This window comes from Chanodichthys erythropterus, chromosome 21 (genome assembly GCF_024489055.1).
Source record: "Chanodichthys erythropterus isolate Z2021 chromosome 21, ASM2448905v1, whole genome shotgun sequence".
Classification (NCBI taxonomy): Eukaryota; Metazoa; Chordata; class Actinopteri; order Cypriniformes; family Xenocyprididae; genus Chanodichthys; species Chanodichthys erythropterus.
The window spans coordinates 34,557,058-34,570,751 of NC_090241.1; the positions used below are offsets into that span (position 1 = coordinate 34,557,058).

At 35.8% G+C, this 13,694-nt stretch overlaps 1 protein-coding gene across 1 annotated transcript; it reads right to left on the minus strand.

The window, feature by feature from the left end:
• Window positions 1–894: 894 nt before the first annotated feature.
• csrp1b (cysteine and glycine-rich protein 1b) lies at window positions 895–7,692 on the minus strand. Its single transcript, XM_067373538.1, has 6 exons — window positions 7,597–7,692; window positions 6,942–7,051; window positions 3,681–3,849; window positions 3,467–3,596; window positions 2,963–3,056; window positions 895–1,248 (listed from the first exon to the last, which is right to left on the minus strand). Exons 2-6 carry the CDS (start codon window positions 7,048–7,050, stop codon window positions 1,172–1,174), a joined length of 579 nt encoding a protein of 192 aa, XP_067229639.1. The 5' UTR covers window position 7,051; window positions 7,597–7,692; the 3' UTR covers window positions 895–1,171.
• Window positions 7,693–13,694: the final 6,002 nt, after the last annotated feature.

Here is a 13,694-nt window from a genome sequence, read left to right on the forward strand (position 1 = left end):
GAACTTTTATTTCTTCCCAGCTGTACTGTATCGAACAAAAATATACATTCAATTCATGATGCCACAGAAATTGCAAATTGTTTTCACTATATCTTAGAATAAGATGTGGCGCCCTCTGGTGATAGTGAGCAATAGTGCTTGTGTCTAATATAGTCATTCATTCCAGTATGGGATTTTCACCGGTGAAGGTGATGCACATTCAAAGCAATTTCAGCTGTTTTGTTTAACATAACTTTCTGATGCATTATTAAACTGAACGGCCAAAAGTTGACACTTTTACACAAAATAATATGTAAATGATCAAAAAGTGAGGTTGTGTGACAAGAATGCATACTACTACTATTTATTATACTGCATAATGTATATTGCTTTACATACTATTTAAAAAAAAGAAAAGAAATAGGCACTGTACTGGACAGTAAGTGTTGCACTAATTTACCATTCCTAGCATAGCTCGTGTTTTTGCCTCTGGCAAGTATTTAATTGATGATGGTGGGAATGTCGTTTGTTTCCCCCAGCAGCTGCTCTGAGACCAGTTTTGTTTATTCGTTTCCATTGTTTAATTCTGAATTAGTCTCTAGATGAAAGCATTACAATCTCTCTGATGGTCTTATCCAGTCAGTCTGTGGTCTGTCTTTGTGGCAGCGTCTCATTAGGTCAGGCCCGTGACAGGCTCAAAGACATAAACACGCTTTGTTCCTCATTACACTCGTGTTTTTGATGTATGATGTCATGGAGAAAACAAGCGCATCATCTTAGTGCGTACTCAATGCTTTCTGTGTCCGTTTACAAACTTCATGTTTGTTCAAATTATAATTGCATTCATGCATTCTTAGTTATTATATTTTTTTCAAATGCAAAATGCATGGCGTAGCCCAGTCAGAGAATTGCATTAACTATTTATTTTGTGTCTCTGAATTTATGAAAAAAATAAATCCCAGTAAATGGAAAAATGACCCAGTTTTATTATTGCAAAAATGTCAGTTCATAATACTGTCTTGGATTTCACATGAAACCCCGTTTATTGGATTTAGTACATACTCTGAGCACCAAAATGAGCACTTATGTGTTTGTATAACATTTATTAGACATTATTCTAATACATCGTGAGGTTTGAAGGTGGTTAAGTGTCTAGTTTGTCCTCCTGGGTTCACCGATGTCAGCTGTATTTCTATTGAGCGTGAGCGAGAGCTCCAGCTCCCTGACCAAACCCAAAGCCCTTCGGTCCAAAGTTCTTAGCATAGCAACCTATATAAATATAAATAATTTTACAATAACTATTAAAATAAATTATGTTATTATAAATATAAATATTAAATCTTATATTAAATATAAATAATATTAATAATGCTATAATTACGGTGGCCGAGAGAGCTCAACACGCTGCAAATGAAGAAAACATCTTCATCAGTTTGACAACACACGCGCTGCAAACTCCACATGTTTTCACTATTTGTAAGTGTTGTGCAGTTTGCAGCGCGTGTGTTGTCAAACTGATGAAGATGTTTTCTTTATTTGCAGCGCGTTGAACTCTCTCGGCCACCGTATATAATAAATAATAGATCATGTTACAAATGTCAACTATATAAATATTTTTACACATTAAAGGCACAATATGTAACTTTCGCCTCTAGAGGTCGCTTATTCAAAACAAATGCGTAGCTTGATGACGCCTTGATTTCGCTGTATCATGGGAGGTGTTGTCTTCACGTCTACAGCCGCTGGAAAAGAATCCCACAGGATTTGGGCAGAAATCATATTCATGCATGAGCTAATGTATTAAAGATTACAATTACTGTAGTATGAAGCAGGGTGTGGCTGAAAAACGTTAAAGCGGAAGGAAGCCACTGGAGCGATTGCTAATGAGAGACGAGCGCGACACACAGCTCGTCTCCACACACAGTGGAGCTTTTATTATGCCACAGATAAGCACTTCCGCTTCTTCCGGTCATGCATATGTGGGGTAACGCAGCGCTGTTTATCATATTAGATACATTTGTGTGTTAAAAGTTGTTTGATGCTACTCTGTGCATTCGCTCAGAGACAGTTGTTGCACAGTGCAGTAAGCTAGATCAGTATTAGTCATGGTAAAACATGGTACTCATGGTAAATCAAGAAATTGAGATTTAATGTGTACAACATGTTTTTGCTGTTCTTGTTGCATTTACACAGCTTTAACCAGCAGATGTCCTCAGCAGGCTATGTTTGGAGTGAATAGCTAGTGTAATCGATCTAATCTAACAGTGAATTTAGCTGACAAAGTCAATATAGTGGCATAAAAACAACGCCTAGTCTTTTTCACTGCAACTTAAAAGGAACTTAAAAACTCATCGTTCATACTTCTCACCGTTTATTCCGAGGGTATGACCAATTGTTTTCCGTATATCCATTTACTTTAAAGTATCCTTGAAAAGGGGGTTTGACTTGTCAAACAGTGGTGGATTTTTCTGAACCTTTGCGATTAACTTCTCCGCATTGTCGTCTGCCATTTTAAATGCACGAGCCCAAAATTAGAATGGATTCTGATTGTCAGTGTTTTATCATTCAACAGCTGGAAAAAATATATAGCTGTAGTGTGGACAGTGCTATTATTTTATATTTACAACGATTTTAAGAATGATATCTTTATCGTTATCTTTATAGTCATCGTTCTTGGTGTGAACGGGCCTTAAGAGTGTGTTGAGTTATATACCAATGATTAGCTTTCAGTCCGTGTCCTGGTTCAAATAGCTTATTTCTCTGGATTTAAACATTCTTGGAAACATTTGGGATAATGTAAGAACACAAGCCAACAAAATATATAATATTGTTCTAATGGTTTTTTGATATTTCAATTAATTAATGTAAAATCTTACATATTGCGCCTTTAGTTTTAATAATATACATTTAAATATTCATTGTTATATATTCCTATTTCTGCCTATTTCCATAAATATACATACGCATGATGTTTGATACTGACCTTTACAGTAAATCTCTCCATCTTTATCTGCTACAGTGGTGGATTCCAAACCCTTCCCACACTTTGCACATCTGAAGCAGCTCTTATGCCAAGACTAAAAGAGGACACACATAAACACACGTTCAGCCTTGCCTGCATCATGCCAGCAGCAACTGTGACAAGTGATGCCCAAAAGGTCATTTTGTCAGTAGTTTAGTATCTCTTTTGTTTGCTGTGTTGGGTGGCTGTATATAAAACATCAGACATGTTCGGATTGGCAGTAATTTTGTCAGTTTGCAGTATTATTTTCGGGCAGGTTAGGACATGGTGTTGTGTTTGCATTGCATTTTTTATGGTTGTCGGTAATAAAACCAAGCCAAAACAATCAAGACTTTTCTTACAAATTAATACAGCACATAAAAGAAATCTGCCAGATGAGGTTTATGTTAACCAGTTTGGTAATGCATTAGACCCAGGGCAAAATGACTGTGTCTCCACAAGTCGAGTCTAGAAAAACTGACTCACATTTCCTGCTCCAACCACTTTCTCTGCCGCGTACACTGCGTTTCCACAGCGAGGGCAGACATCCGAACCGCCAAGCTTCTGCGCAAACTTTGACGGGTTGGGGTTGTTGGTCGGACGATGGGACGTTTGTCTGTGTGACACATCAGGCTACTTTAATTCACATTGGTAAAGACACAAACAAACAGTTTGCTTTCAATGAAACATCCTTACTAACCCCTCCGGTTTGATTCCAAGAGCTTCGCCCGTGTCCATGCTGAGCGTTCCCGCTCCTCCACCAAAGCCATACCCTTTTGGGCCGTATTTCTTACCGTAGCAGGACTTGCAGTAGATCTCATCCTGATGCACAGCCACTGTTGTACTGTCCAGATTCTTTTTGCACACCACTGCAGTAAACATAGAAGATGCATGCATGTTCAAGACTCTGTGGATAATGTTGCACTTCATAGCAAACTAATAATACACAGCTATATCTCACAGACTTGACATATAAGAGGTCAGTGTACTAGAAAGACATACTAAACTGTAAGTTTCAGAACATCCTTGTTAGTCCAAATACAGCTTTTATTTAAACCAAGCTGCCAAAACGACTAATTCGGCTGTTTATTTTCAACTATGTGAATGTGGAGCAGGTCGAGTCAAGTTTATTTGTGTAGCTCTTTCCATAACACACATTGTTCCAAAGCAGCTTTACAGAAAATCATCTTGTTAATGTTTATAATATTTTAATATCTTCATGCCTTATGATTGTATTAAGCAAATTAGAGCTGGGTGATAGTATAGAGTACATTTTGCGACGATACAAGCAATCAAGCAGTTGAGATTTGCTGAATAGTTTATATGTTGCCCAATGCAAATACTGTATGTATGTGGATAAAATTAGACATACTTATATAGTAAGTTTTAAATAAAGAGCTGGGTGATAATATAGTTACATTTGGTAATTAAAAAAAAAATCAGACCTTTGAGATTTGCTATTATATCGTTTTACTCAGAATTAGTAACAAATCCTTCCAAAATGACTGAAGCCTTAAAAAAAATACACTTTTTTTTTTGGTCCATGAAATCTTATATCATTTTGTTTTGTTAATATTTTTTTCTTTTTTATGCATTTTTGTTATTATTTTATTTACCTCTAAAGTACTATTTTTTTTTTTTTACCAATAATTTTAATAAAAATTAGCATATTCTTTAAAAAAACATTAAAAACAATTTTCCCCCATTTCCCATTCATTCCCTATGGGGGTTAAATTGACAGACAATGAGGGATTCGTTACTATTTTTATTACAAAAACAAAAACTCCTTGAGTCCTTGACTCCTTTTTTTTTGTGTATTCCCATTTCAAATGTGAAAGTTTTAAGCAAGCTCTTAGACCACTGAGATGAACACCTGATTTTTTTAAATTTTATTAAAATGACCCAAGGAAAGGAGTAGGGTTAAGATCTATGAAATCTAAACTGACACACAGAAAGCATATAACAAAATTTTTTTTTCAAGAAATAATTGAGTTGAGATATCTGAGATTTGATGAAAACTTTGGCATCTTGACAAGTCTGAGAACAGTTTGAGACACAGTTGAGATCTCTTCTGATACTCTAGACAGAGCAGGGGTGTCCAATCCTGCTCTTGGAGTGCCACTGTCCTGCAGGCTTCAGCTCCAACCCTAAACCAATACACCTGAACCAACTAACCATACTAGAAACTTCCAGACAGGTGTGTTGAGGCTCGACTCTGCAGTGGCTCTCCAGGAACAGGTTTGGACACTCCTGCACTAGAGGATGCAACTGAGCTCTTTTTCTCAGGAGAAACATCTGAGAAACATGATCATTTGCTCTCCATTGCTGAGTAAGAGAAAAAAAATCAAGCCTATACATATACACTCTCCCTGTCATTTGGTGACATAATACTTTTGATGCATCATCAGTGTTGATGTCTCTGCGAGTGTCATCTGCACATAAACATCCATTTGTTCCACAGATCTGCAGGCGATGTGCAGCCTTAAAAGGCAGACAAATCCACCAGGATGTTCATTTGTACAACACCTAATATAGACACGCTGTTTAACAGAAAAGATTTACTCGCTGCTCAGTCCCGTATGCAAAATCATGCCAGCTTTCCACTCCAAGGACTTTTGTCTTTAGTTCAGAAGCTCAAACTAATTCTAACTCTTTCCACGCCAGTGTTTTTCAAAAAAGTTGCCAGCCAGAGCCAGCATTTTTGGTCATTTTCACCAAACTGTGAAACTCTGACCATGCAGTATATCAAAAGAAAGAACATAGCCTCTAAAAAAGTTTTATTTTTGCTTCATGCATTCTTTTTTTTTTTTTATCAACACTTGAATGCAATTAAGTTTCATAAAGCAATATTTTGAACAAAGAGCTGTGAAAATCGTGTTTTTGTCAAAGACCATGTCCAGATCAAAAAGCTTCACAGTCCTAAAACTCATCCTGGGTTATGTTTTGATTCGGTAACATTATGTAGTTTTGATTTATATGCTGTTTAATGTTTGATGATCATGTTATTTTATGTGCTTAAGCAATGCTTCATCGTTTGTTTCTTTTTCTTCTTTGTCTGTGTTTTGATCCAGGCATTCTGTACTCTTTAGCGCCCCCTACCATATAAAGGCCCTGATATACTCACGTTGAACTTCTTTTTCGTTCTTTGTTTAGGGGCAGTGTTTGAATTGTGCTACATTAACACTGTCGCCGCGGGTTTTTATTCATGTCCATGGGTTGAAGCGACCACAAATGCGATGGAAATGCGATGGAAATGCAATTCCGGCCCCTTTCCAAAACGTAATTGGGCTAATTTTGGGCTAGTTTTGAGCAGCACTTGTGCAGGTTTTGTTGTGAAAATCTGGCAATTCCGCAGTGCCAGTTTGAGCAGCAATTGGACTTTGTTTTGGTCTGATTTTGTTCAAAACGACGTCACATCAGTTCATTCTTTGATTTTATTTGAAGTATATCAGGGCCTTAACAGTGAAAACATGGAAAATTCCGTCAATGGCGGGGAAAGAGTTTTAATGATCCGTGTGTACAATTAAGCAAATTATTATTATTTTCTTTTAGGATAATGCCTTTTTGTAGGACAGAAAAAATCATAAATGAGAGCATTGGTGGAGATTCGTGTCACATTCACAGCTCACAGTTTTGTTCAAGAATAGCATATTTTCCATGATATATATGACCATCTGCATGAATAATCTTTCCATTTTCCGGTTAACACCCTCTCTCTACAGGACTAACCATCACCACCCATTTCCACACGGAGAATCTCACTCTAACATGCACATCCTTTATGCCTAAAATACTCTATTATAGAGCACTGGAGGTGTCAGGTGAAAGTTTGTGTCAATGTGTGTCTGTCTCTAATAGATTTCCCGGCTTGAGCTTGAACATCTGCTCCCATCTTTCACGTGAGATAACATACTGTGATGTGAATACCGAGGGATCAGTAACAGGCTAATGTGTGACTTACTGCACAGAAAGCAGGACTTGTGGAAGCTTTGTCCCTCACACTGGACCTCCTCTGCGAAATACACCGTCTTCTTACAGCAGCCACACTTGTTTCCTCCTCCGAGCGGCATCCTGACAGTATTGACACACGCACACGTTAAAAGATACACAAATTAGTTAGATGCAAAAAGTAAACTTCATCAGGCCTAAACTCATTTGCCTCATCACAATTTTTTTTTTTTTTTTGAATTTCTGCTCTGGATTTTATGTGTTTTCAGAGTTTAAATGAATTTTTCTTCATACGAAGGTAAATTGTAGCTGGATAAAGTACAATGAATCAAATTTGGTGAATTCAGGTAAAGTGGAATGTTTCATATTCTTTGTCATTGCCAATGTTTTTTAAAGTATTATATAAATATCAACATTTACTAATACATTTTTAATCAAAAGTTGAATCTGTTAACATTGTGTGTACTAACATAAGCAAAAAAAAATATATTGCTTTTTTATTGTTCATTTTAGCTAATGCATTAATTAACAATATCAAATGAGACCTTAGTGTAAAGTGTGACCATATTCTCTGATATCAATTCTGGATAAAGGGTCAAAACACACACAAGTGTTCTGTCTTTCCCAAATTTTATTGTATGCAGTAATAATAATAGTAAAGCTCTTACCTGCAGTGATAGTTAAGTTCTGCTTCACTAGAAGATCACAGAGCGATCAGCAGTCTGAGTCCTTATATGAGCCTAGAGAGGATGAGACTGATGAAGAGATGAGGGAAAACAGAGAGAGAGAGAGAGAGAGAGAGATTTCTAACCTCTCTGGTTCTTCTCAAATCACTATTTGACAGTTTTCTTTTCGTATATGACTATTATATTATATATTCTATTATAATATATATTATTAGTCATTGTTAGTGCAGTCTCTTACTAATTCTATAATAGGTGAACTATCAAACAAACTTTAAGATTTAAGAGTAATTGTGTATATACCATACAGTTTGTTCATAAAGATATGTCTTAATGTGTTTGTAGTTTTGTATTCAGTACAGTAATCAGGAAGACATGCAGTGATGTAGTGACCCATGAAATGTTTGCACATGGTTTTTTACCTTAAACGGTGTTTGTTAGGAGGACTGGAATCCCTCGCCCTCCTCATACCAAACACAATGAAACACAGCTGAACCTGCTGGAATGCAAAACTCACCATGAAATAAGAAGTTAGTTAGTTAGTTAGTTAGTTAGTTAGTTAGTTAGTTAGTTAGTTAGTTAGTTAGTTAGTTAGTTAGTTACTAGCTAGTTACAGTAGTTAGCTAACTATTACTTAGTTGGTTAAGAAATAAGCCAGGTTAGTAAGCTAGTTAATAAATAAATCAAGTTAGTTAAAGAAATAAAGCAAGTTAGATAGTTGGTGTTAGTTAACTCACTAGTTAGTTGGTTAAGAAAAAGCAGGCAAATTAGTTGTTAGTTAAGAAATAAAGCATATTAGTTAGTCAGTTGGCTAAGAAATAAATCAGGTTAGTTAGCTAGTTAAGAAATAAAGCATATTAGTTGGTTAACAAATAAATAAGGTTAGTTGGTTGGTCAGTTAGTTAGTTAGAAATAAAGCAGGTAAGCTGATGTTAGTCAGTTAGTTGTTGGTTAGTTAGCTAACTTACTTGCTATTGGTTAAGAAAAAACAGGGTTAGTAAGTTGTTAGTTAAGAACTAGAGCATATTAGCTGATTAAATAAATCAGGTTAGTTAGCGAATTAAGAAATAAAGCATATTAGTTGGTTAAGAAATAAATCAGGTTAGTTAACTAGTTAGTTACTAAATAAATAAAGCAAGTTAGGTGATGTTAGTCAGTTAGACGTTTGTTAACTTGCTAGTTAGTTGGTTAGGAAAAAGCATGCAGGCTAGATAGTTGTTAATTAAGAAATAAAGCATATTAGTTAGTTGGTTAACAAATAAATCCGGTTAGTTAGCTAGTTAAGAAATAAAGCATATTAGTTAGTTGGTTAACAAATAAATAAGGTTAGTTGGTTTGTCAGTTAGTTAAAGAAATAATACAGGTTAGTTAGATAGTCGATATATTAGACAGTTAGTTAGTTAGTTAGTTAAAGAAATAAAGCAGGTTAGTTGATGTTAGTCAGTTAGTTGTTAGTAAGTTAAAAAAATAAAGCAGTTTAGTTAGATAGTTGATGTTAGTTAGTTAGTTAGTTAGTTAGTTAGTTAGTTAGTTAGTTAGTTAGTTAGTTAGTTAGTTGGTTAGTTGGTTAGTTTTATTAGATTTTACCATGGTACAGTGTATTTAAAAGTACTAACATTTCACCATGGTGCCACAGCGTTTTTTTGTAAAGACAACTCTAAACAGTTGAGACCTCATGTAATGAACATAAAATAAATATAACATTTATATATAAAAAATAAAAAAAATCCAATGGCCTCTTCCAACAGTGGCTGTTTCCCTGGTTTCACAGAAAAGGTTTAAGTCTAGTCCCAGACTAAAATGCATGTTTAAGCTGTTTTAACTGGAAGCAACCTGTACCGACATCTTAAAATATGTCAGTGACATTGTTTTGTCTCAAGATGCACACCACCAGTAATGTTTTTCTAAGTTATGTTAATGTCCTAATTGAACTAAGGCCTAATCCTGGTTTAATCTAAGCCCTGTCTGTGAAACCAGACCTGTAAGTCTTACTCTAATTTAACTGGGGCTTCTTAACTAGGCATGTTCACAGCTGCACATGAATATTACAGCATGCATCTTCAGTCGGTGCCAAGAGCCTGTGAGCCTGCTGATGGTGCTGTTCTTCCGGCACAGATTCATCTGATCCAATGACTTCCTTTGATTGTTGATGCATAGGGAGACAGTGTTGGAAACTGATCCATAGCCATGAGACTGGGCAAGGAATATCCTAAAGCTCTTTTTCAACTGTGTGTGTTACAGAAGCCTTTTCCACGCTACCTTTTAGTCACACACACAGGGGTCTACCTCCTCTGGACATCCGCTATGACCAGCCTCTGCATCTGTGTGTGAGCATGAGTGTGTGACCAATGCATTAATCCACCGCTGGAGAAACAGGAGCCAAGGACAGGAAGGTTTTCATGTAAGTCTGAGCATGTGTTTGGGCCTGTGAGAGAGAGGGTGACTCATGTGCTGTGAAGTTTAGGTGATGAATTAAAGAGCTGCTGCTTCGTTTCTTCAGCATTTCGGCCTGAATAATATTATCAGTGGCTCTGCAACGTGCAAGTTTGTCAGCAAATGTGAGTAAATGATTATTTTATATTCAGTGCATTCATTTCCATTTTGTTTTATTATGTTGTTGCCTTAACCTGTAAAATCATTGAATCAGTCATATAGATTCTATTAATCACAAAATATAATTAAGTCGGATGTTAAATTTAATGTGAATTGATTTTACATAATGGTTAGATGAACTGGTAGTAATTAAACCCAAGTTGGACAAACCCAGCAACTGGGTTAAATGTTTGCCCAACCTGCTGGGTAGTTTTATTTAACTCAACCATTGTTTAAAAATGACTGCATGCTTGCTTAAAATGAACCCAAAGTATGTTGGAAACTAACATTTGTTAATATGTTTAGTAAATGAACATTTATTAATAAGTTTAATGACTAATAATTAAACAATACACATTTATTAATTTGCTTGTTAATAAATGTTCACCTTTTGATCAGTATTGTTTCCTCTAATAATTATTTGTCTGATTAGTTTTGTATAGTCTCTAAGTATGATGGCCATATTGGAGCGACTTCACCCCCAAAATTAAAAATCTCACCATTCACTCACCCTTATGTTGCTTAAAATGATTTTTTAGGACTTTAATTGTAGTGTCTTCATCACACAAAGCTACTGAATGGCTTCAGAAGATGAGATTATAGCCCATTAGCTGTACTTTTATGCACTTTTTAGACCTCAGTAGTCACCATCTTTTTATTGTGAGATGAGAATATCTCCTTTTGTGTTCCATGAAAGTAAGTAAGTCATATACAGAGTTGGAATGCAATGAAGGTGAGTAAATGGGTGAACTGTCTCTTGAAGGGGAAATTTGAGATTTGTTTAGGTCACTTACATGTCAATCAATAAAGTTTCTAGAAAATCTGAAGTAGGATCTAAAGATGCTTTGGGAGGCGCATTATTAGTAATTATACTTGCACAAAAAAATAAAATCTATAATGCATCTTCTGTCCTTGCCAAGTAACGAACGTGTATGCGCATTTTCAGAAAACGACCAGAAGAGGGCGCGCTCACTCTTCTGTACTGACTTGTAGTAAGACACACCCTTTCTTTTGCGCGCGCTCTAGTTCTTTTTTCTCATTCATAATCAATTGCTTTTGGCTCATAGGGTTTTGTCTAAGGATTGAATTTTCATCGACACTATCATCTGAATGTGCTTGACTTTTCTTTTTTTCTCCTTGTATATGTGCTTTAACGATTTACTTTACCACTACAAAATAAACAAAGCACGTGCCGAGACCCTGGATTTTGTTTGGCACTGTTGATTTCGTGTGAGAGCCTATAATTATGACTGTGGTCTTAATGGAATAAGCAGAGTTAAAGAGCAATAGTAGTAAATGCAGCCCGGTTGATGTGAAACAGAGACGTGCTGGTGTTTTAGATGGATCACTCCATCATGCTCAGATTAGATTCAGCCCAGTAAAGCCTGATAAACGAGGGGCTGCAGCTGCACTTCTGCCTCTAATGCGGCTGAAACTTGAGCCTGTCTGCAGTGAGACCGGTCGCTGCCTCATCCTCCATATAAGCCGCCTCACACTGATGGATGGACAGGACTAAACACACCACTTTTATCATCACCTTCATCCTCATCACATCAAGTATCATAATCATCACCGTTGATGTTATATTGATACTGATTATGGTTTTATAATGAAGGTGATGATGTTGACTATGATGTTGAGGATGAGGAAAATAATGATAAAAAGTGGTCTGCCTTTAATTTTGTACAAACTTCATCACCACTATGATCATCAACATAATCACTCATTATTTTCATCTTCATCATATAGGCTAGTGATACATAAGCATAACTTAGTCCATTACAAGAAAAAAAAAAACATGCTTTGATAAATCAATTATGACAAAAAGTCATATTCATATGTGCGAATTCATATGAAATTGGCAACTCGTAATATACGTACGATTTAGCAAAAGAAAATTATGAATTTTTATGACCTCACTCATACGAATTTGTCTTAACTCCAGTGACAGGTAGGTTTAGGGGCAGGTCATTTGTGCAAATTCATACGAAATTGGCAACTCGTAATATACGTACACTCTAAAAAATGCTGGGTTAAAAACAACCCAAGTTGGGTTGAAAATGGACAAACCCAGCAGTTGGGTTAAATGTTTGCCCAACCTGCTGGGTAGTTTAATTTAACCCAACTATTGTTTGAAAATGACTATATGGCTGACTTAAAATGAATCTAAAATGAAATTAAAATGTTCATTTATTAAACATATTAATAAATGTTAATTTTCAAGATATTTTGGGTTCATTTTAAGTAAGCAATACTGTAATTTTTAAACAATAGTTGAGTTAAGTAAAACTACCCAGCAGGTTGGGCAAACATTTAACCCAACTGCTGGGTTTGTCCATTTTCAACCCAACTTGGGTTGTTTTTAACCCAGCATTTTTTAGAGTGTATGATTCAGCAAAAAAATTACAAATTCTTGCGACCTCACTCGTACGAATTCCTCTAAACCCCAGTGACGGGTAGGTTTAGGGGTAGATCATATGTGCGAAATCATATGAATTAGCCACCTTGTAAGAATATATCCGAATTGCCATGAGATCATGTTGATGTAACATGCATGTGCATGCCGTAAACTTTTTCACAGATTCAAGTTTTTGTAGTTTACACAGAGACAGATAATGGTATAGTTTTCAAAAACTTGCACTTTGGAACACAGTTTTCAAAAGTTTGCATTTTCAGGCCCGCCAAAATAATGCCACTGTTGTGTAAATGAAAGGCCAATGCGCATAAAAAGTTTTTACGTTTTTGATTAAAAACTTTGTCATAAACATGGCCACTCAGTCAGTTATGACAAAAAAGTAGGAATTATGACAAACTAATTCATAATTATGACAAAAAGTCGAAATTATGACAAAACTCAGTTATAGTTTTTTTTTTACTAAAGCAATTTTTTTCTTATAGCAGATAAGAAAGTGCTTCCATAGTTATTCCCTAAAAGATTTCCTGCTGAAAGGAACAGCTTAGACCCCAGCTTTAGTTCCAAGATGGTTTAAACTGGTTTGGATTTAGATGGATAGTGGTTAACATTTCAGGTATACTATACCAACTTCACTAGTGTCATATAAGACAACCAGCCAAAAACAACATGCCAAAACATACCTTGACTACAGTCAGTGATGGTTAAACGGGTCATCTGGCTGGTCTAAGCTGTTGGTTTTCAGAAGGTTGGTGGTGTATGACAATTAACAGTGATAAAAAAGAATTGATTGATTATGGTGTAATGTTGAGGATTAGGAAGATGACGATAAAGTGGCCTGTCTTTAGTAATTTAAACATTAAAAATTCAAATGCGTCCTCAGACAGAAGTGTAAGTTTGTGGTGTGATTTGACAGGATCATGCTGTTCACTTCACTTTAACACTGAGAATCTGGAACATTTCAGACCGCATAACAGTTATGTCATTTATAACGTACTTTAAAAACTTCAACATTCTGCCTGTGCATAATAATCTGAAATATGCACCATGATCCATTTAAATCTGAATCTCTGTAAGA

Excerpts from the sequence above, each read along its gene's own strand:
- csrp1b (XM_067373538.1), bottom strand. The coding sequence starts at position 7,050 with ATGCCGCTCGGAGGAGGAAACAAGTGTGGCTGCTGTAAGAAGACGGTG. Across the intron at positions 3,057-3,466 it reads AAGTGGTTGGAGCAGGAAAT|TCTTGGCATAAGAGCTGCTT; the intron begins GTGAGTCAGTTT and ends GTCCTCTTTTAG. Across the intron at positions 1,249-2,962 it reads TGGAGAGATTTACTGTAAAG|GTTGCTATGCTAAGAACTTT; the intron begins GTCAGTATCAAA and ends ATATTTATATAG.